Source organism: Macaca thibetana, chromosome 4, assembly GCF_024542745.1.
Source record: "Macaca thibetana thibetana isolate TM-01 chromosome 4, ASM2454274v1, whole genome shotgun sequence".
In the NCBI taxonomy this organism is placed as follows: Eukaryota; Metazoa; Chordata; class Mammalia; order Primates; family Cercopithecidae; genus Macaca; species Macaca thibetana.
This window is the reverse complement of record NC_065581.1, coordinates 34,822,261-34,844,884: the sequence shown is the minus strand read 5'-3', so window position 1 is coordinate 34,844,884 and position 22,624 is coordinate 34,822,261. Positions and strand designations below refer to the sequence as shown.

General features: G+C 56.3%; 2 protein-coding genes across 13 annotated transcripts in view; both read left to right on the top strand.

Moving 5' to 3' along the window:
- The window catches only part of GRM4 (glutamate metabotropic receptor 4), a 127,268-nt gene extending 110,915 nt beyond the window's left edge, over positions 1-16,353 (top strand). For 5 of the 6 annotated variants that reach the window (XM_050787586.1, XM_050787588.1, XM_050787585.1 and 2 more), the window contains 3 exons: positions 2,480-3,415; positions 10,623-10,869; positions 16,097-16,353. In XM_050787586.1, coding sequence (XP_050643543.1) covers positions 2,480-3,415; positions 10,623-10,869; positions 16,097-16,146 — 1,233 coding nt within the window. In that variant the 3' untranslated portion in view covers positions 16,147-16,353. The remainder of the gene's footprint in view (positions 1-2,479; positions 3,416-10,622; positions 10,870-16,096) is intronic. The other variant, XM_050787589.1, reaches the window with a different exon arrangement.
- Positions 9,635-22,624, top strand: part of LOC126952767 (ubiquinol-cytochrome-c reductase complex assembly factor 2) — a 317,841-nt gene continuing 304,851 nt past the window's right edge. Inside the window, exon 1 of one of the 7 annotated variants that reach the window (XM_050787729.1) lies at positions 9,635-9,638. The gene's annotated coding sequence lies outside the window, so the exon portion shown is untranslated. Of the gene's footprint in view, positions 9,639-12,695; positions 12,700-13,746; positions 13,751-15,360; positions 15,365-16,349; positions 16,354-17,323; positions 17,329-18,374; positions 18,380-22,624 lie in introns of those variants that run through there. The other 6 variants (XM_050787742.1, XM_050787744.1, XM_050787722.1 and 3 more) reach the window with 6 other exon arrangements.

Sequence of the window (22,624 nt, the reverse complement as noted above, 5' to 3'; positions counted from 1 at the left end):
CAAATCGATGTGCCTGTCTTGTTTTGGTGCAGTGGGCAGAGCCCCGGGGCCGGGGACTGGAACTCATTAGTGGCAGCAGCTAGCATTTACTGAGTACCTGCTGTGTCCCAGCTGCTGCTCTAAACACATCGCCTTGCTGTGAGGATGACAGCTCTGTGAAGCAGGCAGTTATCCCTATTTTCCAGATGTCCTAACTGAAGGTGGAAGGCAGGGACTGGGCATGTGTGGGTGGCAGTGGGCCCTTCCCCTAAAAGTCCCCTCCCCAGGAATACAAGGCCCCTCCACCGGCCAGACCATCTTCATGGTCCATTCTGATGCAACTCACAATGCCCTCTTAGATCTCCTCACCTGTAAGGTCCGGACAGAGCTGAGGTGGTGGGAGGAGGGAGATGGGGTTGGACTTTAACCATCAACCTTCCCCACTTTCTCCGTGAGTGGCTCAGTTTGGGCTGTGCTGTGAGGGCCACAGAACAGGCAAGGTAGCTGTAACCACCTACCTGGCCACTGTCCTCCTCCAGGGTCTGAGAGTGTGGTGGCCTCGCGTCACTGGTACCCTGGACCTTTTTGCCTGCTCGGTTATTCTTTCATAGATTCCACAGAGACCTGCTGGTCCTCTACTATGTGTCAGCCTATGCTGAGGGCTGGAGACACAGCAGGGAAATTAACACAATGCCCCTGCCCTCATGGAGCTGACATTCTCGTGAAATATTAAAAAGTGTATCCATTATGACTTCTAAATGGAGGTGACTCCAAGTAACAAAGGGCAAAGTAGCTTCATATCTACTTTCATTGGATCAGATGAGAAAACAAAGGCTCAGAGAGGAGAAGCCATTTGCTCAAGGACACACAGCCAGATAGCAACAGAACTGTGATCCCAGGACTTGACCTCAGTCACTGCTCTTTCCATTGGAACCACAGAGTTTTCCGGAACACTCATCATCACCCTGTGTCCTCTGGGGAAGGGTCTTTCCCCTGCAGTTGTGCAGCTGCAGTGCACAGTGACCGTCCCACCTCGACATTCCTGCAGGACAGGTTGCACTTGTCCTTGCTCTGTGCCCTTTGGCTTCTGAGATAATCCACATCCTGTCATGCCCAGAACCACAGGACAACCTTCTCCCTTGAGATTTTCTTCCTACTTTGCCATGAGGCATCCCTACCCACCCCACCTTATCCTTTTCCTTTATTCTTTTTTTTTACTTTTTAACATTTTATTTATTTATTTTGAGACAGAATCTTGCTCTGTCGCCAGGCTGGAGTGCAGTGGCGTGATCTTGGCTCACTGAAACCTCCACCTCCCGGGTTCAAGCAATTCTCCTCCCTCAGCCTCCCAAGTAGCTGGGATTACAGGTGCATGCCATCACACCCAGCTAATTTTTGTATTTTCAGAAGAGACGGGGTATCACTGTGTTGGCCAGGCTGGTCTTGATCTCTTGACCTCGTGATCCACCTGCCTTGCCCTCCCAAAGTGCTGGGATTACAGGCCTGAGCTACTGTGCCTGGCCCCTTTTCCTTTATTCTAAAGCCCTCCCCAAACCCCTCTACCAGCTGGTTACACTTTATCAGGAGGTAGCACCCAGTGCAAATGCACCAGTCTAGTCAGGCTTGCTGTGCTCTGAGAGTGAGCTCTTCCTAAGAGATCCTTTATTTAGAACAGTTGCTTTGGATACAGCTCCCAGGTGTAGTCACGTCCCTTTGCCCGATGCCTGAGGCTCTTTTGGGACTTTCACTTTCCGGAATATTGTAGCATATTCAGTGGCGTGTGACAACACTCATGTGGCTCTGTTGCTCACAGCCATTGTGTCTTCAGGGACATGTAACTGTGCGTAGCACTAATTTAGAGCAAGATGTAAAGAAATGCTAACTCCTGAGCACACATTAAGCACCCTCTGATTAAACTTTTGTTCGTTGCTCCCTGCTGAATCCAACTCCATGTGCTGTTTGGCAGAGGTGCCTTGGGCTGGGCCATAGGGCAGCACATCTTCCACTCCGGTGTGCACAGGAATCAGCTGGGGGGTCTTGCTGCAACACAGATTCTGAGTTAGTAGGTATGGGATGGCGCTGCAATTTGCCTTTCTAACAAGCTCCTGGGTGAGGCTGCTGCCGCTGCCCTGGGACCACTGAGTAGCAAGGCCTTAGGGGAGTCAGGACTCCTGAGTTCTCTCTGCTCTGCCACTGTTGTTTCCTGTGACTCTAGGTTGTCACTACTGCTTTCTGGGCTCAGTTTCTTCATATGAATCTTGAGAGTTTCAGGTTCAATCAGGATTCCCTGTAGGTCAATTATGTCTGAGTTATGCCAGAGACCTTATTTAACTCCAGCTGTTAGATTCAGTATGTCCCTGTGGGGTCCGGGCAGCTGAACTTTTAGCCAACTAGCTGAGTGATTTGAGTGTGGGGCTACAAGGTGCCACCACCCAGTAGGATGGTCCCAGGTGCAGGGTGGCGTGTTCTGAGGCCTGCTCTACGGTACTGTTATTGCCAGATAGAGCGGATGCACTGGCCGGGGAGCGGGCAGCAGCTGCCCCGCTCCATCTGCAGCCTGCCCTGCCAGCCAGGTGAGCGGAAGAAGACAGTGAAGGGCATGCCTTGCTGCTGGCACTGCGAGCCTTGCACAGGGTACCAGTACCAGGTGGACCGCTACACCTGTAAGACGTGTCCCTACGACATGCGGCCCACGGAGAACCGCACGGGCTGCCGGCCCATCCCCATCATCAAGCTTGAGTGGGACTCACCCTGGGCAGTGCTGCCCCTCTTCCTGGCTGTGGTGGGCATCGCTGCCACGTTGTTTGTGGTGATCACCTTTGTACGCTACAATGACACGCCCATCGTCAAGGCCTCGGGCCGTGAACTGAGCTACGTGCTGCTGGCGGGCATCTTCCTGTGCTACGCCACCACCTTCCTCATGATTGCCGAGCCCGACCTCGGCACCTGCTCGCTGCGCCGAATCTTCCTGGGACTAGGGATGAGCATCAGCTACGCGGCCCTGCTCACCAAGACCAACCGCATCTACCGCATCTTCGAGCAGGGCAAGCGCTCAGTCAGTGCCCCACGCTTCATCAGCCCCGCCTCGCAGCTGGCCATCACCTTCAGCCTCATCTCGCTGCAGCTGCTGGGCATCTGCGTGTGGTTTGTGGTGGACCCCTCCCACTCGGTGGTGGACTTCCAGGACCAGCGGACGCTGGACCCCCGCTTCGCCAGGGGTGTGCTCAAGTGCGACATCTCAGACCTGTCGCTCATCTGCCTTCTGGGCTACAGTATGCTGCTCATGGTCACATGCACCGTGTATGCCATCAAGACACGCGGCGTGCCTGAGACCTTCAATGAGGCCAAGCCCATTGGCTTCACCATGTACACCACCTGCATCGTCTGGCTGGCTTTCATCCCCATCTTCTTTGGCACCTCGCAGTCGGCCGACAAGGTGAGTGGTGGGGGCCGGGGGTGGACAGTGGGTGGGTGAGGGCAGTGAGCAGGGGACAGCCTCCTGAGGCTGGCTGGCCTCTCCCCTGCTCCAGAAATGCCTTCTTTCATGCCTCATTCTGACTTCTCTCCCAGTTGCAAGTTTTCTCTCTGGGTTCTGGGTTTTCTTTCCTCTTTCTCTGTTCATGCCCCTCTCCCTCTTCTCTCTCCCTCTTTCTCTCTGTCTCGTATCTCCTTTTTTCTCTTCTCTTTCTGTCTCCTTCAGCCCCACTTCACTCCCTCTTTCCATCCTCCCCCTGTTCTCCTTCTCCCCTCCTCCTCTCTCTCCCTGTCTCTCCATCCCTGCTGCCCCTACCCCATCTCCTTCCCTTCTTTCCTCCCCCTATTCTCTCACCCCTTCCCCTCCTCTCTCTATTAACCTGGGATGCCATCACCCCTTCCCCTCCTCTCTCTATCAGCCTGGGATGCCATACCCTCCTTCACTCTTCATTCTTTTCTAGACTCCTTTCTCTTACCTCTCTCGCTACTCAACCCTGTCTTCCTTTTGGTTCACTCCTCTCTTCTCCCTCCTCCATCTTTCCCTCACAGGATCCCCATGGGACCCTTCCCCTCTCCCCAGCCCCAAGCTGCCCTGGGAGCCCAAAGACTAGGGGCTGGCAGAGGGCCTTTCCTTCCCTTGGCTGGAGTTGCAGAGTGGCTACCTCTGTCTCCTGTTGGCCTGTTCTGAGGACCTGGGCACACCCCAAGAGACCTGTATGCTTGGCTCACATCCCAGTCCTGGTGCTGGCTGAGTGACTCGGGGGTTTTATCTTGAAGGACTGGGAGTCACTGAAGGCAGGGGCGTCAAGGTGAACCAAGGACCCCAGGTCTTGGTCTGATCTCCATGTATAAGTGTGGGATCTGGGCAAGTCAGTTGGCCTCCCTAGCCTCAGTTTCTTCATCAGTAAATTGGGGCCATGTCCCTTTCCCTGCAGTCCTTCCAGGTATTGTCACAATCACATGACACAATGGGTGCACAAACAGTTAATACAGTGTAAGGAGTGTGGCGCTGAGGAAGCCAGAGGAGTGGGGAACGAGATCAGAGAGGTGACAGGCCAGATGGTGGCGATAACATTGGCTTTTACCACGAGTGAGAAGAGAGGCTGCTGCAGGCTTCTGAGCAGGTGAGGGTGCTGTCTGATGTAGGTTGAAAAGGACCCCCTGGCTGCCAGGAGCAGCTGTGAGAAGGTCACTGTCATGCTCTGCAGGTGAGGGTGTCCCCAGTAGATGCAGTGGGGAGTGGGGGAGTCTGGGCCTGTCTGGAGACTGGCTGGCCAGGTTTCCAATGGATGGCATTGGGTGGGAGACCAGGAGAGAGTCAAGGAGAACACCATGCTTTGAGGGCTGAGCAATCAGGAAGGAAGGAGTTTCCCATGCTAAGGAAGAGAAGACAATGAGAGGAGCCTGTGAGGGGGCAGGAGAAGGGGTCCTTTGGACATGCTAAGTTTGGGATGTTCATTAGACATCCAAATGCAGCTGCCAAGTCAGTGGTTGAATATAGGAGTCTGGAGTTCAGGGGCAAGTTCTGGGCTGGAGACATATCTGAGGAGTCGTCAGCTTGAGGCTGGCATCTAAAGCTGTGAGCCCATGGCTGGGCATGGTGGCTCATGCCTGTAATCCCAGCACTTTGGGAGGCTGAGGCGGGTGGATCACCTGAGGTCAGGAGTTCGAGACCAGCCTGACCAACATGGTGAAACCCTGTCTCTAGTAAAAATACAAAAAAGTAGCCAGACAAGGTGGCTTATGCTTGTAGTCCAGGCTATTCAGGAGGCTGAGGCAGGAGAAATGCTTGAACTTGGGAGACAGAGATTGCAGTGAGCTGAGATTGCGACACTGCACTCCAGCCTGGGTGACAGAGTGAGACTCCATCTAAGGAAAGGAAAAGAGAGGAGAGGGAAGGGGAGGGGAGGGGAAGGGAAAGGAGGGGAGAGGAGGGGAGCTGTGAGCACCAGTCTGAACTCCCAGGGATGCCTAGTTTTCAGTGAGGCAGCAGCCAAAGCTGCCATGGGATGGGGTGCTTGTCATGTGGAGACACTTTACCTAACGGCTGTTAGGCCCCATGGCAGCTGGTGAGGTCTCATCATCTCTTGCTTACAGATGAGGACAGAGGGGCACAGAGAGGGGGAGTGACTTGCCTTGGTGGCACAGCTGGACTTGACCCCACTTTGTCTAACTTAGGAGCACCCCCCTCATCCTGAGCGCACCCTTCCCCCCTGCAGCTCTGGGATACCTCACGCCCTGGGACTCCTTGGTAGGTGCCTACCTCTTTTCCAACAGCTCCTCAAGGGTCATCTTCCAATAGGGGTCCTGTGGGGGGCCCTAAGAGGTAGACCTTGGGGCTGGCAGTGAGTGTCCTAAGATCTGAGATCTGCTTCAGCAGGGGGATCCCACCTTGCATGTCTGAGCCAAGCAGCCGCCATGCAGCCATGGCGCCCAACCCGTGCTGTGAGCTGGGTCTCTGGCCTCCACCAGGCCTGCTGTGGGAGGCCCTCCCTGCTGAGTGCAGGTGCAGGCAGAGACCCTCACGCCTCTCAGTGCTCATGGGCCTGTGGAGCCAGCGGGGAGGCCATCCCATACCCCAGGAGGCTGGCAGCTTGAGAAATTACCCTCAACAATACCAGGAGGCCCCTTCCCACACCTCCTCAGGGAGTGAAGGTACCTGGCTGGGAGGCCCACACTTGACGGTTAAGCCCCTCCCTCCACCTTGCCATAATTCCCCTGGCTGCCTTCCAGCAGCCCACTCCCCAGTGGGGTCCCTGTCATCCCAGGATATCAGGCCCTCTGGTCTCCAGATGTTGCAGCCCAGCCCCCCAACTCAGCCTTCCTACCCTTTGCAATCTCTCCAGGTGACCTACCAGCCGCTGATTCCTGCCTTTTTAGGAGGCTCCCCCAGCCAGCCGTGATGATGAAGGGAGTCCCTGAGATGATCAGTTCATAGGCCCAAAGAGGGACAGGGACTTGTCCCAGGTCATATGACAGGCTGGCCTCACACTGGGTGCTCTCTCCCTGGTGTCCCAGGACATCGGACATATACCTCTCCCACTCTGGGCCTCTGAATGGGAGGGGGCAGAGGAGATGTGCTCTGAAGTTCCTGCAGTTCAGGCTACCAGGCTTCTTAGAGACTCAGGCAACCCGGGGCTGTGTCTGGGCCATGTCATGCCGAGTTGCAAGATGTCCCAGTGCAAGCTGCAGGTCTGGCTGCTAAGTGTGTGTGTTTGCATGTAGATCAAGCGGGGTGTGGCTGTTGTCAGGAGTTGTGGTATGCCTGCAGAAGTGTGTGTGTATAGATGTGTGTGTGCCTTTTTGTGCATGTACATGCTCAGTGGTGCATGTGTGGTGTGTGTGTGCACGGGTGTGTGCCCATGTGCATGCAGATTGAGTGGGGATGGGTTGATGGGTGTGCTGAGGGGTATGTAGCTGCTGGTGTGTGTATGGATGTGTAGGTTGAGTATATGTGCCCAGGAGTGTGCACAGAGTGTGCAGATGTGTGAGTGCAAATGTTAGTGAGTGTGTGCAGGTGGATGTGTGTAAGTACATTTGTGTCTATGTATATGTGCCCATGTGTGAAGGTGTATGTGTGTGTGTGTGTGAGCCCAGCTGAGTCAGATGTAAGTGTGCAGCTGTGAGGTCAGGTGTATGTGTCAATGCAGGTATGTACGTGTATATTGATGTGTGTGTGTGAGCAGGCATGCATGTATGCACACACGCACTTGCACACTCCCTGAGGGTTCAGGTGCTGGCACAGAGTGAAGCTGTCTGTGCCGCTCTGGTGAGCAGGCGGCTGGATTTCCCAGCCTTAGCCCGGATTTCCAGGGCTTAACACCGCAGCCATTTGGCATTACACTGAGCGGGCTTTCTCCACTACGTGGGGTTACTGCTCAGTCATGCTTGGGCGGGATGTGGCTGCAGAGGCAATCAGGGTGTGGGGAAGTTTATTTGTCTGGTTTGTACAGATTCGGAGGATCTTGGTTCCTATCAGGGTCAGCCTGCAGAAGCACAAGGCAGGCAGAGCTCCTTGGTGCCCCCACCGGGGCCCCTCAAACCCTGTACCCCCAGGCCTAGCACGAAAGCAGGAAATTCATCATCCACATCTACAGCTGCTCCTTCCTGCGCCCTTTCCTTACCCCAGGTGTCCTCTGCCCTCCTGCATCCAACTCAGCTCAGACAAGCTCCTTCACTGTGGGGAGCACATGACTAGTGAGGTTGAATGCAGGATTCCTCACAGAGGACGGAGTGCAGTGGGGGCCCATCCACACAGGGGAGCAGGGATGGTGGGAGTTCAGGCACCAGCGGGCTAAGAGGCGGGTGGGTGAGAGAGGAGGGGAGATCGTAGCCTGAAGGCCGCCTCTCACTCTGCCTCCCTTTAAGACCTTGGTGCCTGGGTTCAGCCCCTCAGGAGTGCCTGCTGGGGTCTAGACCACTGTTTCTCTGATAAGGGTTAACCTGCTACCACCTCCTGGTGGCCATGTGTGCCTTCACAGAATAGGGCTCCAGAAACAATGTCTGAGCCAGAGGCAGGTTCCCATGGTGGGGCTCAAATTCCACACCCTGGGGCAAGGATCGGAACTGGCGGTGTACAGGGCCCCCGCTTCTGCTGTGTACAGGGCCTACCTCCCAGCTGGGGATGGCTACAGGAGCCCCCAGGGCCCATGCTGGGAGGGAGGGTTCTGTTCTGTTTATTGCCCTTGAATTTTGTTTGCAGAAAGGCTCCTAGGCTGAAAAACAAAATAGAACAGAACACCAATGACTGTGCCCATGTGTTCAGAGTTGACTATATCATTTTCAGCGCCCAGCACAAAATGGAAACGCAGAGCCCACTGTTCAGAAATTATCCACAATTCAATATGGTGGCAGCAGGACCTTAAACCGAGAGCTAGGCACAGGCCCCTGGGTGAGTGCACAGGTTGTGCACTCAGCGCTGGCCCTGCCTGTGTTCATGGAGGGGCGTCTGGTGCCCAAAGAGGGGAGGAAACTTGTTAACATCCCACAGTGGGCTGGGGCAGAGTAGAATCTGGAACCCAGGACACTGACCCTCAACATAAAACCGTGTCCCCTGCAAGTGTTCCTCTGCCCAGAGGAGGGCCTCTATTCCTGGTCCCACCAACTCCATGTGGGCCCAATTGCACTCCACCCATCAACAAGGAGCAAAGGGTCTAAGATGGGGGTCTCACCTGGAACACAACCCCTATTCCCAAGAACCCCTAGTGTGAGAGGAGAGCCAGCCCTGCCCTCAGGGAACTCTGATGTAATGAGGGAGAGGGAGACACACCTTGTCCCCAGGGAACTCCCAGTCCCATGGTGAAGACCCAGATGACAAGCCTCTTCTCCATTAGCCCGAGACTCTATGATATTCCCAAGCGTCTGTTTTAATGCTCTGGAGCCTGTTCCTGCCCTCTCACTCTGGCCACCAGCCCCATCTCGGGCGGGAGAGGTGTCCAGCATGCCCCCGCCGGCTGGTCATGACCTTTCCCTCCAGGAGAGCTCCATGCCCACGGGTGAGAGTTAAGTGGTGTCTGAGGATGGAGGCCTGTCTGTGTCTGGAGGGGCGCGTGCTCACTGGGGGACAGGCTTTCATTTCCCCTGGGCCTGTGACATTTTCCTGAACCAGTGGCCGCGCTCGGCCTCCTTCCCCTTGGAGCTCTGCCTGACCTGGGCCACACCAGCCTGGAGGCTGCACTTTGAGGAGTGTCAGCGCCTTGGCTTGGGCACATCATGGCTGTCCGGTCATGCCTCCGTGTCCCCCATGTCTCTTCTCCTCAGTTTCACCTCAGTGCCTGCAGTCACTAAAAGCAAGTTCCACATGGCTTCACAGTCTGTGCTTGGGGTACCCTCATGGTTTAGGTGAGGTAACTGCTTTCATCCCATTACACTGAGGGAAAAACTGAGGCCCACAGAAGGGCAGGATTCTCCTTTTAGGCCCTACAGCTTCTCCAGTCCCTCTCCCAAAGGTGGGAAACCCAGGACAGGGTGGCTGGGTTTCCCTGGAAGGTCATCCCATCCAGTGTCATGAGGCATTTATGGAGGGGTGTGCAAGGGACAGGGAGGAATATAAGAACTGGAAAACCTGGTCCTTACACGGGGGGTACTGCCAGATGAGGCCAGGGCCCCTATGCCTTCAGGAAACAACTCCAGACCTGTGTCCACACTGCCGGTCTGGGTAGAAGAAACGAAGGGTGTCATGGGGGCCCATAGAGTTGGGGGTCAGGAGAGGCTTCCTGGAGGAGGTGAAACATCAGCCACGTACCAGGGCAGGACCCAGGCCCAGAAAGCAGATTTGGGGAAGAGCATTTCCTGCTTCCTTCGTGCCCAGACCCAGGAGGCCTAGCCTGGGTCTCCTTTGCTCCCACCTTGGCTGAGGTGGTTCAGAGGGGCGGCTGAGGCCTGGAGGACCTGGAGGAAGGGAGAGGCAGGGAGGGGAATCCCAGACAGGGACAGTGGGAATTGCCGAGCCCTGCCTGGAAGGCCCTACTATTGTAAAATGGATTATCCGACACCCAGATTAATGGGCTTTCATTTTGCTAAACATCTGTCACCGTTAGTGCTGGTGAACGAGCATGAAATGAGCTCTGACTGCTGCCACCACCGTATCGTGATGGGTGCCAGGGATCCCGTGCTCTGCACTGGGGACCATTGGGGGGCAGTCATTGAATGGGGGCCTGGTCTGAGGGGCTGTGATGTGGCCACTGGGTGTTGTTCCAAAGCACCAAGGGGTGCTCCTGTCACCCTCAGCCCTGAGAAGGGCCGGCTGTGGTCTCCTGAGAGCCTCTCCTCAGGCACGCCTCCTCCACATAGCAAATAACAGCAGTAACCTGAATTGGCACTTACCATGTGCCAGATGTTTTCCACACTTTTAAAACATTTATTAAGTCACTTAATTCTCACAACAGCTGTAGGTGGTAAGGACTATCATTATCATGCCCATATTATACATGAGGAAACTGAGGCACGAGAATGTGACGTGTCCGATATCACACAGCTGGAAGTAGTGAGCCAAGATTTGAATGCAGAAACCCTGGTCTGCAGTCCCAGCTCCAAGCCACGACTCCCTTCTGCCTGAAGGCAGCGGGATGCAGGGTGGGGTCCCCAGGTGCGTCTCTGGGTGGGAACTGGCGGAGGTCAGGGCTCACACGGGGTGGAGCCTGCTCTGATGCCGCCCTGCCCTCCGCCAGCTGTACATCCAGACGACGACGCTGACCGTCTCGGTGAGTCTGAGCGCCTCGGTATCCCTGGGAATGCTCTACATGCCCAAGGTCTACATCATCCTCTTCCACCCGGAGCAGAACGTGCCCAAGCGCAAGCGCAGCCTCAAAGCCGTGGTCACGGCGGCCACCATGTCCAACAAGTTCACTCAGAAGGGCAACTTCCGGCCCAACGGCGAGGCCAAGTCCGAGCTCTGCGAGAACCTCGAGGCCCCAGGTGAGTGCCTGGTCCTGTTCCGCCCCCTCGGGCCCCAGGCCCCGCTCCTTTTGCAGCAGGTCGGCTGAGCTCCTGCCCCACCCCGCCGCTCCCTACCCCGATGCCCCATCCTGGAGAGGCGGTGGGGGAACCCTGAGGCTACAGGTGGAAGCCAGCCTCTCAGGGAGAGCCCTGAGGCACTACATTAGAGCCGGTTCTGTCCTGCCCCTCCTGGTGGCCTGGAGAGAACCTCAAGGTTTCCCCAGCCTGTGCCCTAGCAGCACCCTTCCAGGCATCTGTGCCCCACCCCAAGGCAGGCCACCAGGGGGCGCCTGGGCCCTGAGGGTGAGTGGAACCCCAGGATTTCCCTGTGCTGGGGCACGGGTCTCCACCTGTGCCCTTTCAGCCCTTCTGGGAGAAGGGGTCGTCCCAGGGGCCCTGCACACTGGCCCTTTGGTAACCTGGTTGGGTGGGAGTGGCCCTGGGCAGCTGTAACACCCAGCTTGGCTTTGTTCGGCCACCTCCTAGCAGGCACCTGGGCAATAGGGATCCGGGACATGAACTGGCCAGGACCGGTGAGTGAGGGCAGGGTGAGGCAGAGGGACCTACAGAACTGCCTAGCGGCGCTCAGGTAGCCGCCTGTCTGGGGGACTGTCTGAGGAGACCCAGCAGGAGAGGGTCATCCTTTGTGGTGGGGGAGGGCACCAGGCAGGGACCTCGGCGGCTGAGGGGCAGGCCTGCAGTCTGGAGCTGGCCAGGACAGGTCCCTTCAGGGCTGGTTACAGAGCAGTGCCACCATCTTTGCCAACTCCCCTCTTCCTCAGAGATCTGCCTGTGCTCCCCTGTTTTGGAGAGTATACCAGCTTCTGACACCCTCCCCTCTCTGATCAACACCCCTTATGCCTGTGTGTTCCCTTTCCCTGCCCTGTGACCTCTGGTTCTTTCCAGTCCTCCTCCTCCCCATAGAACACCAGCTTCTCCCCACCTACGACTCTGGGGTTCCCTTCAGGTGTCATGCTGGCCCCCATACAGAGCAGGGAAGGAACAGAGGGGCCCATGGGACTCCTACCTTTGGCCTTCCATGTCTACCTGGATGTCCAGAAACCCCAGATGAAGCCCTGACCAGGCCTTTCTGCCTGACTGGGGACCTCGTCCCGGCTTCAGTTTTCCTCCTTCCCGTGGAGACCTCCCTTCTCAGGTCCCAGGTCCCGTTCCCTCCAGGCCCCCTCTCTGCTGCGTGCAAGAGCAGGTCTGTCAGATGCGCTTTTCCCCAGTGCTCCTGAGAGTTAGTGGGTATTAGCCTCTCCTGGAGGTGACACCCTGACCTCAAAAGGTGACACCGTGGGTGCTGTGACAGGGCAGAGGGCCCCATAAAGGGTGGGGCCCTCACAGAGAGCTCTGATGGCTCAGTACTGGTCCTCTGCCTCTGCTCCAGCCAGTCACCTGGGAACATGGGACAATTACCCACTCCTGCCAGAGAAGGAGGGGTGTGGAGGCCTGGGGAGGGAGACCCCGTATCCCCAGGTCCCTGCTTCCTGCCCAGAGGAGCCTGGGGGCCTCCAGGCTGTGGAGCAGCCCCCACGGGGCTCAATTCCAGCTGCTCTGGGGTTGGGAGGGACCGAGGGGTCTGTGGTCACCAGACCCCCTGCAGGCCTTGGCATCCTCCCCCCTGAAAATCTTAGGGGCTTCCATGGTAGGGAAGTTAGGGAGCCCCTCTCCCTACCTCCTATGTGAAGGCCAGTGGCCAGCACCCTGTGCCCCCATTGTCTCTCAGCTCAGTGACAACAGAGGCCATGGAGGCACCAGGCAGGAGCCAGGTGATTAATTCTGGGGGCAGCCGGACGGTGGGGGTGTGAGCAGGAGGAGTGGAAAGGTGTCACTCCTGTGGAACAGGGACATTTTTCACTCTGTCACTGGCAGGCTACGTATCTTTAAACAAACAACAGAATAAATAATTCAGGGGCCTGATTGCAGGCAGACTGGGTGCGGAGACAAGGGGCGACAAATGGGGGCTGTCAACTGGCGCCTAGCACTGCCTGGCTAATTGTTATCTGCGCCTCCGGCAACTGAAAACCAGCAGCCAGGGCCTGTGGTCAGCACCGGGTGGGCTCAGGGCCTCGGCCCGTATTCCTCGGCCTTCCCCTCATACTGAGAGTGTGCCGGGGGTGTTGCTGTCCCTATCCGGTCCCCGCTGCTGGAGTAATTCCAGCCCTGTCCTTCTGCCTAGCATGCTGCAGGATTTAAAGAGTGTTTCTGTTCACCTCTTGGCTGACCCCACGTGGTGTTTATTATCACCCCATCTTACAGATGAGAGAATCTCGGCTCTGAGAAGGTCAGTTTGTTAGAAGGGCCACATGGCAGGTGTCGAGATTCCCCCATAGCATTGCAGGCAGGACTGGACCCCAAGTTTCCTGACTTCTGGCCAGAGCCTTTCCCTTGGAGCCTCACTGTCAGCTCGTGGGGGCCCTGGGCAGACTCACGGCTCCCGTTTTCCAGATGGTGAGACTGAGGCTTGGGTGAAGGGCTCCCCAGCTTCTGGAACCTGTGAGCTGGGTTTTCTAGGGCAGACAGGTGGGGCATTAGAGGAGAGCAGAGGCCCTGCGGTCCTTCCTCTCCACACTTTCTCTAGTCTGCAGCTGCCACTGCTGCCCCTCAGCTGCCCTCAGGCTTGCATCCCCTGCAGTCAATGGAGATTTTGTTGTGGCTGCTGAGAGTTTTTTTCACCTCTGAACCAGGAGCTGCTGGGTTTTACAGGCTTGGAAGCTGAGTTTTATCAGTTCCCCCAGGGGGTGACGGAGCCCTGGGAAGTTGATTCTCACCAGCCTGGCCTGCTGTGATTCACATAGCCACTGCTGCGCGTTTTCTGACCATGGGGGATAGAATGGAGTGAAGATGTTGGGGGCAGTTGGCAGCCCCTCAGGAGAAGTAGTTTAGGCAAAAAGACCACTTGCTGAAGTTACAGGCAGGGAAACTGAGACCCAGCAAAGAAGGGGAAGAGCTGCCTGAGGCTCAGAGAGAGTGTGAGGCCGCCCTGCAACTAGAATCTCAGTTCCTGCCCTCAGGGTGCTGATCTGCGCTGATCTCCCTCTCACACCTCCTGCCATCCCAGGCCACCTCCTGGATGCTGCCCCCCCGAAACGGACCTTGACCTGTCCTGTGGTCCCTCTGCCCTCTGCCCTCTTGGTCATCCAGAACCCTGGAAGGTCATGGGTCCTTTCAGAGGTGAAGGTGGGAATTCTTCATGAGCTGTAAGGTGTCATGCTGTGTTCTTATTCTTTTTTTGGATGTTGTGGCACCATTTTCTTCCATTGGCAGCTATCCAGGTAGCACCTAAACTTTGAAACTTGCCCACCACCATCCGGCTAAGTGATTCTTCATCATCTGCTTGAATTTTTCTGTTGACAGGGAGCTCATAGGCCACTGACTCCACTCAACTCTGGCCAGGAGAAAGTTCTTCCTTTAATTGAACTGGACTCTGACCTTCATGCCTCCCTACTAGTCCCATGGTGGACCCCTCTGCTCACCCCGTCCCCAACCAGTTTGCTTCTTCCACATGTGATAGACTGATAGTTGGACACCGAACTCCTGCCTGTGTTAGTGGGCTTCCAGTTACACTGCTGTGACAAAGAGGTCCCAGAACTGAGCAGCTCAAATCAGACAGATGTTTGTTTCTCTCTGCCGTAATAAGACATCATGGGTGGGTGGGAGTGGGGACCCAGGATCTTTCCATCTTGTTGCTCCATTGGCTCCCTGAAGATTGAGGCTAGATGACCTCAATGGTTGTTCTGCTCATGGAAGGGAAAAGAGAAGAAGCATGGGGGAAAGACCCATTTTAATTGAATGACATGGGAGCTGCACACAGTCCTTCCATGTGTATTTCATGAGGAAGAACGCAGTCAGGTAAGGCCTCACCTAGCTGCAAGGGAGGCTGGGAAACCTAGTCCTTCAGAGTCATGTGCCCAGTGAAATAGGGGAGAGAGGACTGGGGGGACAATTTGCAGACCACCACACCTGTCCCCCAGTTTCCTCTTCTCCAGATGACCCTGGCTGAGTCTGGCAGATGTGCCTCCTTTTTGAGCCAACAGATCCCGACCGATAGTCAGGGCAGCTTTAGGACAAAGGGCAGCTGGTTTCTCCCACCCACTGCTTCTCTCCACACTCGTGGATCAGCCCCTGCCCCAGGCAGCAATACTGCCCTGATTACCACCAGTGAGCCAGCTCCCAGGCCACTGAGGGAGGGCCTAAACCCTGGCTGAACAGGACAAAACCAAGGGTCTGGCCAGGCCCCTCACCCCTCTGGCCTTAGTTCCTCATCTGTCAAGTTGGGTGATGCTTCATTGGCTGCCTCACTAGGCTGCTGTGGGGTCTGCACTCTGGAGGGGTGGGGGACACTCACACTGCTCATGAGAGCTGCTGGCATCACTCAGCTATGGACAGGAATGGGAGATACCCTGATGTACCACCCCAGTCCCAGGGTGGAGTAAGGGCCAGAGGGACAGGGGCAGATAAGGGGGGCTCAAGACTGAGGGAGACGGGGCACCGAGAAGTAGAAGGGGTGGATGCTCAGAGGGCCCTGGGGATCCGGGGGACTTGTGTTTCCTTGGGTGTGGGGCAGAGTGCTGAGTCAATCGCATGCCTCAGTTTCTAGCCATGCATGGCCCCACTCTGGTTTTCATTATTTATTTCCTCTATCCCTGTTCCTCACTCTCTTCCCCTAGGCCACCGTTCTAATTTAATGTATATTCCTTACATGTGCGCATCCAAATTGCGTGTGGTTGAACTTCTGAAAGACTTCCCTTTGATAATATTTTAAGGTTATATGATGTCATAAAAAAAGGTTTCTTTTGAAGTGTGGTAGAATTAGGAGGTGGCAGGGGCCCCATGCTGGGGAGCCCCTCACATGGGAGTGGGGTTTGGGGAGGGAATGCTGGAGGAAGGAGTCATCTCTAGAGTAAAAAGGGAAGAGGAAAGGCATTCCAGGCAAGCAGCCCAGTCCGGCAAAGGCGTGGAGGTGCGAAACATGGGCCCAGTCCCTGGATGAGGAGCTGGGAACAGCAGGAGAAGCAAGCGGATGGGCCAGGCGGGGCCGGTGCAGTTTGGGGCAATGTTGATAGCTCAGCCCAGGACTGGATGCCATGAGAGGTGGGGAGCTATGGTAGGTTCTTGTGCAGGGTTATGCCCGTGTGGAAGGAGAGTTTGAGAAAAGCAGCCCCTGACTCCTGGGTACCCCTGGTCTCTCTCCTTCCAGCGCTGGCCACCAAACAGACTTACGTCACTTACACCAACCATGCAATCTAGCGAGGCCATGGAGCTGAGCAGCAGGAGGAGCCGTGACCCTGTGGATGGTGCGTTGGGCCAGGGCCACACCCAAGGGCCCAGCTGATGTCTTGCCTGCCCGTGGGCACCCACGGATGTGGCTTGGTGCTGAGGACAGCAGAGCCCCCGGCCGTCACTGCTGGCAGCCTGGGCAAGCTGGGTGAGCGACAGGAGCACGAGGGGCCGGGGCAGTGCCAGGCTACCACAAGAACCTGCATCTTGGACCATTGCCCCTCCCGGCCCCAAACCACAGGGGCTCAGGCCGTGTGGGCCCCAGTGCTAGATCTTTCCCTCCCTTCGTCTCTGTTTGTGCTGTTGGCGACCCCTCTGTCTGTCTCCAGCCCTGTCTTTCTGTTCTCTTATCTCTTTGTTTCACCTTTTGCCTCTCTGGTGTCCCCGGCTGCTTGTGCTCTCGGCCTTTTCTGTGTCTCCTTTCTGGCTCTTGCCTCTGCCTCCTCTCCCTCATCCTCTTTGTCCTCAGCTCCTCATGCTTTCTTGGGTCCCACCTGTGTCACTTTTCTGCCATTTTCTTTCCTGTTCTCCTCCGCTTCATTCTCGTCCAGCCGTTGCTCCCCTCTCCCTGCCACCCTTCCCCAGCTCACCAAACCTTACATGTTGCAAAAGAGAAAAAAAGAAAAAAAAATCAAAACACAAAAAAGCCAAAACAAAAACAAATCTCGAGTGTGTTGCCAAGTGCTGCGTCCTCCTGGTGGCCTCTGTGTGTGTCCCTGTGGCCCGCAGCCTGCCCGCCTGCCCCGCCCGTCTGCCGTGTGTCCTGCCCGCCTGCCCGCCTGCCCCTCCTGCCGACCACACGGAGTTCAGTGCCTGGGTGTTTGGTGATGGTTATTGATGACAATGTGTAGCGCATGATTGTTTTTATACCAAGAACATTTCTAATAAAAATAAACACCTGGTTTTGCACCTGGGCTCCACATCCACTGAGGGTCCTGCCATGGGACCACAGGCTCAGCCTGCAGCTGGAGGGCCTGGACCTAGAGGGAAGCGGGAAATGGGCTCTGGAGACCCAGGGCTTGGGGGCTGTGGAGACTGTTCCCTGGGCTGGGATCTAGTGTGCTGTGGAGGGGCCAGATTTCCAGGTAAAGGGCAGGGACATTGCAGGAAATTCCAGGAATCGGCACCTAGTAGTCCCCTAGTTAGGGGGGGATGCTCTGTCCCCAGCCCTGGGAGGGTAACATTTCTGCCTTGCCTGTCCTCTGTCTCACACCCCTCACACCTGGGACTGCCCTTCCATCCCCGCCCCCATAACCTGCGCCTCTCTCCTTCCAGCCAGGAAGTCCTCTTCTTGAGAAGTTAACTTCCGAGGCTGCCAGCACTCACAGCCATCCCTTCCTGCTTCTGTTGTCTCCAGGCTCGGGTGCTAAGATGATGTGTGTCTGTTGTGGAGATCAGTGTGTTGTATGTGTCCACGTGGGCCCACAAGTGCACGGCACAGGCATGGCCGTGTGGCTTGTTGGCTGCGTGTCTGTGTGCACGCCCAGCGTGTCCATGCACATGCGTGTCTGTCTTGTTTGAGTGTCTGGTCGTCTGTTTGGGTCCCGGTGGCTCGTGTGGATTCCTGTCTCAGGCCCATGGTGAGCGTTCACCGCAGCTGGCTTCCCTGGCAGGTTGGGAGGTGGGAAACAGGAACACTTAGGGGCTGGGCTCTGGCTGGGGTAAATTATAGAGCCAGCGACACAATGAGGCCATAGGCAGCAGCTGGAGCCCGGGCTGCCTGTGCCTCCCCCTCCTGCCCCGCCCCTGCCCTGCCCCGCCCCCAGGTCCTGCACCCCCTCCCACCTCCAGGCTAGCTGACGGCACTGTGGAGCACAGTGGAAGGGACTGGAGGAACCCTGGGCAGGGGGCCAGGCAAGGACAGGGTATGAGGGTGTGTGTAGGGGTGAGGCTGGGACACTGAATTATGCCAGGTATCATGTCTTCTCCATCAGCCCACTCTTACTTCTGGCCTGGGCATCTCACACACCTGTGTGTAGGAAATCTCTTCTTCCCTGGGACCTGTGTGCAGCACCTAGTAGATGCTCAGTAAGCGTCTGTGTGAGGGACGGAGACAGGAAAGGAGCGCCTCACTGATCATCTTGCAGAAGGTTCCTAAGACCTCTGCCCAGGAAGGATTCCACCCAGTGCTCCAGCCCGGTCAGGCAGAACTAGGTTGCCAGATCAAGGGTATCTGCCGAAAGCTTCCAGGGCAGTGGGGGGGTGGGGGTGGGGTGAGAGGTAGGGATGGGGAATGCAGAAGAGGGTACAACCAGCTCTCCCCCAGGATGACTCTGGCAGCACCCCAGCCTGGGCACCCTGCCCGCTCTGTGGCTTACACCCCTCCTGAAGTGATTGCTGCTCTGAGGTCCAAGGCTAGGTCCAGGGCAGGGCCTGCAGGGGTTTGATGCTCAGCCCAGGACTTGCCTAGGTCCCCCTACATCTGTGGGACCCCCATCTAGGTTCCAACGGGAGAATCACCTCTCCAAGGGAGCTGCTGCCCCTCGGCTCCCCTTGGCTCTCAGGAGGGGCCCTCAGGGCCTACCAGTCCCCTGCCGGTGGGGAGAAATAGCCCTGCCCTCAGGGAGCTTCCAGTGTGATGGAGGAGATACAGCAGACTGTGTCCCAAAGTAAAATGACTGTTAGAATGAGGTGGGTGGAGGAGGGAAGCCTTGGGTGAGTGTGACTTTGGGCATCTGAGCCTGGGGTGCAGAGGTGGGCTCTGTGGGCCTGAGGTGGACAGAAAGGAACCAGGCCCTAACAAGACTTTTGCCAGCTAGACCTGCTGCAGCAGTTGGGAGGGTGGGTACTGCTGGGGTCCTGGATCCATCACCTAGAAGGCTCAGGCCAGTGCAGTCAGGACTGGGTCCCATAGCTGGGCTGGGTGGGACCTGCCCTGATGCCTGTGGTGGGAGGGATGCCTGGCCCTTCACGGGTGGCTTGGCTCCTCGCCTTTGTTCTCATCCTCAATTATCAATGACCAGAGAAAGCTGCTAAGAATCTTCACAATGTTAGATTTCAACAAGATGGAGGGGAGGTTCAGGGTCCCTGGCACCCTGGATAGGGAGCCAGCGGCCCCCAGAGACCTTTGCTATGTGCAGGGGGTATGTGCTCACCCCTGCGGCCTCAGCCTCCTCAATGTCTGAACGAAAGGATTGGGCTAGCAGACATCCCATCCCACAGCACACTTTCTAACCAGCAGGGCAACTTCTAGACAATACAGACGCTGGGCTCCCCCCAGACCACTGGACCTGAACTTCTGCGGGGAGGGCTGGGCACAGGCACATTTTAAAAGCTCCCCAGCAGATGGGCCGTGCAGTCAAGTGGGCCAGGTGTGGCACCAGACTTTGGGGTTTGTGAAGTCAGGAGGGAGCAACAGTGCCCACTCGAGCTTGCCTGGGCTCAAGCCCAAGGCTGGGCTGCTGCCAGCCTGAGCAGACACCCAGGAACTTTGAGGCCAGCTGGATGCACAGGGCACTTTTGTGGAACTCCTAGGACCCTGGGGAGACCAGCCTCAGGAGCAGAGTCTCAGGTCCCTTCGGCCTCTGAGGGGCTGTTCTGAGCTCTAATGTCTTATGGTCTGCCCCTCCCATCCTTCTTTCTCAGGCCGTGGAGGCAGAGGCATAGAGCCAGGCAGGACAGAGGTCTCAGTGGGCCACATGCCAGCTGCCCCCACACTGCCTCAGCGTCCAGGCCCTCCAAGGGGTCCTGGGGAGCCCCTGAGAAGATGCTGACCCTGCAGAAGGCTGGGCAGCCCGCTTTCTGACACCCTCACTGGCTCCACAGCTCCCCCTTCCCATCCCAGGTTTCCATGTGCCCACTGAACAGGGAAGGGAGACTGAGGCACTCCCCTGGCACTGAGGGCTCCTTCTGTCCTCCTGCCTGCCCTGGATGATCCTGGCTGCCCCTCAAGGCTTGGCCTTGGCACTCTGAGCCTCACAGGGCTCAGACCACCACCCCCAACCCAGCACTGAATGGCACTCGGCACCGGAATCTCACTTCGGTTGGCAAAAGCAGCAATTAGCATCTAATGAGGCTTCTTGCTTTATTTTTAGGTAACCTCCAAGGCCCTGCCTGTGTAATTCAGCCCGCCATTGCTCGGCAGATAATTAAAGCATGTCACCATAATTTGCCTTTTTTTTCTATAAAGCCCCATAATTATGTTTTTATTGCGAGTGAGGGGGAGAAAGAGGGGAGGGAGAAAACAAAGAGAGGTGGAGTTGGGGCAGGAAATGGGGCTTGGCTCCTTCAGCCAGACCTCCTCCTACTCCATCCACAGAACCAGGACCCCCGCCCCCATTCTGGGTGCAGCTACCCCCTGGGACCCACCTAACTTCCAGGGCATCTCTTCCCCCTTTTATAAAACCAGCCCCAGTTTGCTCCAAAGCACACAGGGCAGGGAGCAGCAGAGCTGAAGCCAAAGTGGCCAAAAGTGGATGATTCTTGAGCGGGGCGTGGGCACATGGGAAGTCTCTGTGCTGCTCTCCTTCCTGTATATTGGAAAATTTCCATAATAAAGAGTTAAACAAAGCTCCACCCCCAGGAAAGGCTTTTCTGACTGCAGGGCAACTGGTATCTGCCCTCAGGGCACTTGTTTCTTCTTTCTATGAGGTGAAGGGCTGTCTTTTTGCACCAGGAGATGCATTTCTGTCATTATTTTGGTGCTGGTGAGTGGCAGTGGGTGATCCTTCCTGGAGCATCTGAAATCACTCTCCAAGCCTGCAGGCCAGCTGGAACAGGCCGGGCAGCTGCACACATGGTTTGAGGGAGCTCACTGCCCCCAAACATCTTCCCAACTCCAGCATCAGTGCCCAGAATTCTGTGGTTAAAGCCTCAGGCATGTTCTCCCAAAACACATCAACCAGCCAGCAACCATACTGGAGTTCAGCATCAAGAAACCAGTTGCCCTGAAGGTGTGGGACAGGGGACAGGTAAGTTTTGAAGTATCTGGTTTTGAAATAGCTCCCCAGATTACCCGAGCTCAAGAGCAGACCCTCCTCCACTTTCTGAATGCCCCTTCAGCCCCAGACTTCATCCTGTATTCAGAGGGCTTGCTCATAGTTTTCACCCACCGCCAGACTGTCAGCCCCCACCAGGGCAGGGCATTTCATTGCAGTGAATCTCAGGGCCTAGGACAGTACCTGGCATATAGTAGGTGTACAAGAAATGTTTGCTGAATGAATAATCAGGGAGATGGGGCTGGAATGGATACTTAGAGGAGCCTGTTTGGCTGTATCCCCACCCGCTAGCACTCAGCAATATCTGAGTCTCTGCTCAAAGTTAGTTTCTTCACTTAAGCTTCCCACGGTCTTCCCCAGAGGTCTGGGGAGAGCTCGGATGTAGCACGTTTGTTATTGGGTAGAAAGTGACCCCCATCTACCTCCTAGGATGACAGGCATGCTGGAGTGGAAATCAGGTGACCTGGATTCTAGGTAAGGCTCTTTGACCAACTTGCTGTGTGCCCTTGGGCAAGTAGCTTCCCCTCTTTGGGCCTCACTTTCTTCATCCTTAAAATAAAGGATTGAGCTCTGAGTGCTCAGAGCCTGAGTAAGCAGCCAGCGTTCCAGCAATGCAGAAAGGGGAGGCTACTGCCAAGAAGAGTCTTTTGGGGCCAGTTGCTATGGCAACTGTGCACACACTAGGGGGTTGGGGAGGGGCTCGAGTATGCAAATCAGGCCGTTCCTTTGGCTTCCCCAGCCCAGGTTGTCTGTGCCTGGAGAAAGAGGTTTGTTAACATTTGGAGCAGTGGAGGAGGATGGAGAGCCGGTGGGGGTTGTTGGTGGAGGGGACCAGTGAGGGTGGGCCCGCCATCCCTGCACTCTGCCACTCCTTCACTGGCAGGTGAAGAAAGCATAGAATGAGGGGTAAGCTGGGTGGGGCCCCAAGGACCATCCACTGTTCCTCGTCATACACATTAACAGAAGAGGAAACTGAGGCCCAGAGAGTCAGGAGGCTTGTCTAGACTTGAGAGGCCTCGTAAAGCCCCACCTCACATCCTGATCACCCACCCTCCCTCAATCAGGAAAGTTAGGGGAGTGCATGGTTTTCAGAGGGGCCCGTAAATGCTCTTCTTTCTGAGCTTGTAAGATGCTCTTGGGGAAGCAGGGAGAGGAGCCTGGAGGTAAGGCTCTAACTTCATCCAACCCATGGAGGTGGTCAGATGCCCCGCTGAGCATAGGCAGGATCTGGGGCCATGCACAGATAAGGCCAACTGAGGAGTCAGGTTAGAGACCCTGGCTTTAGTCTCTTGCAGGTCTCTGTGACTTGAGTACCTGAGCCTCTTAGCTCTCCAAACTTCAGTTTCCCCATCTGTGAAACAAAATAGTATCTGCTGAAAATGATTTCAAGACTACAAAATCATTGCATGACCACAGGAGATGGGGAGAGGATGTGAGCCCTATCCTTGACCTTTGGCTGCCTCACCTTCCGGAACAGCGTGCTCTCTGCGGTCCTCCTCCCACCCGGATCC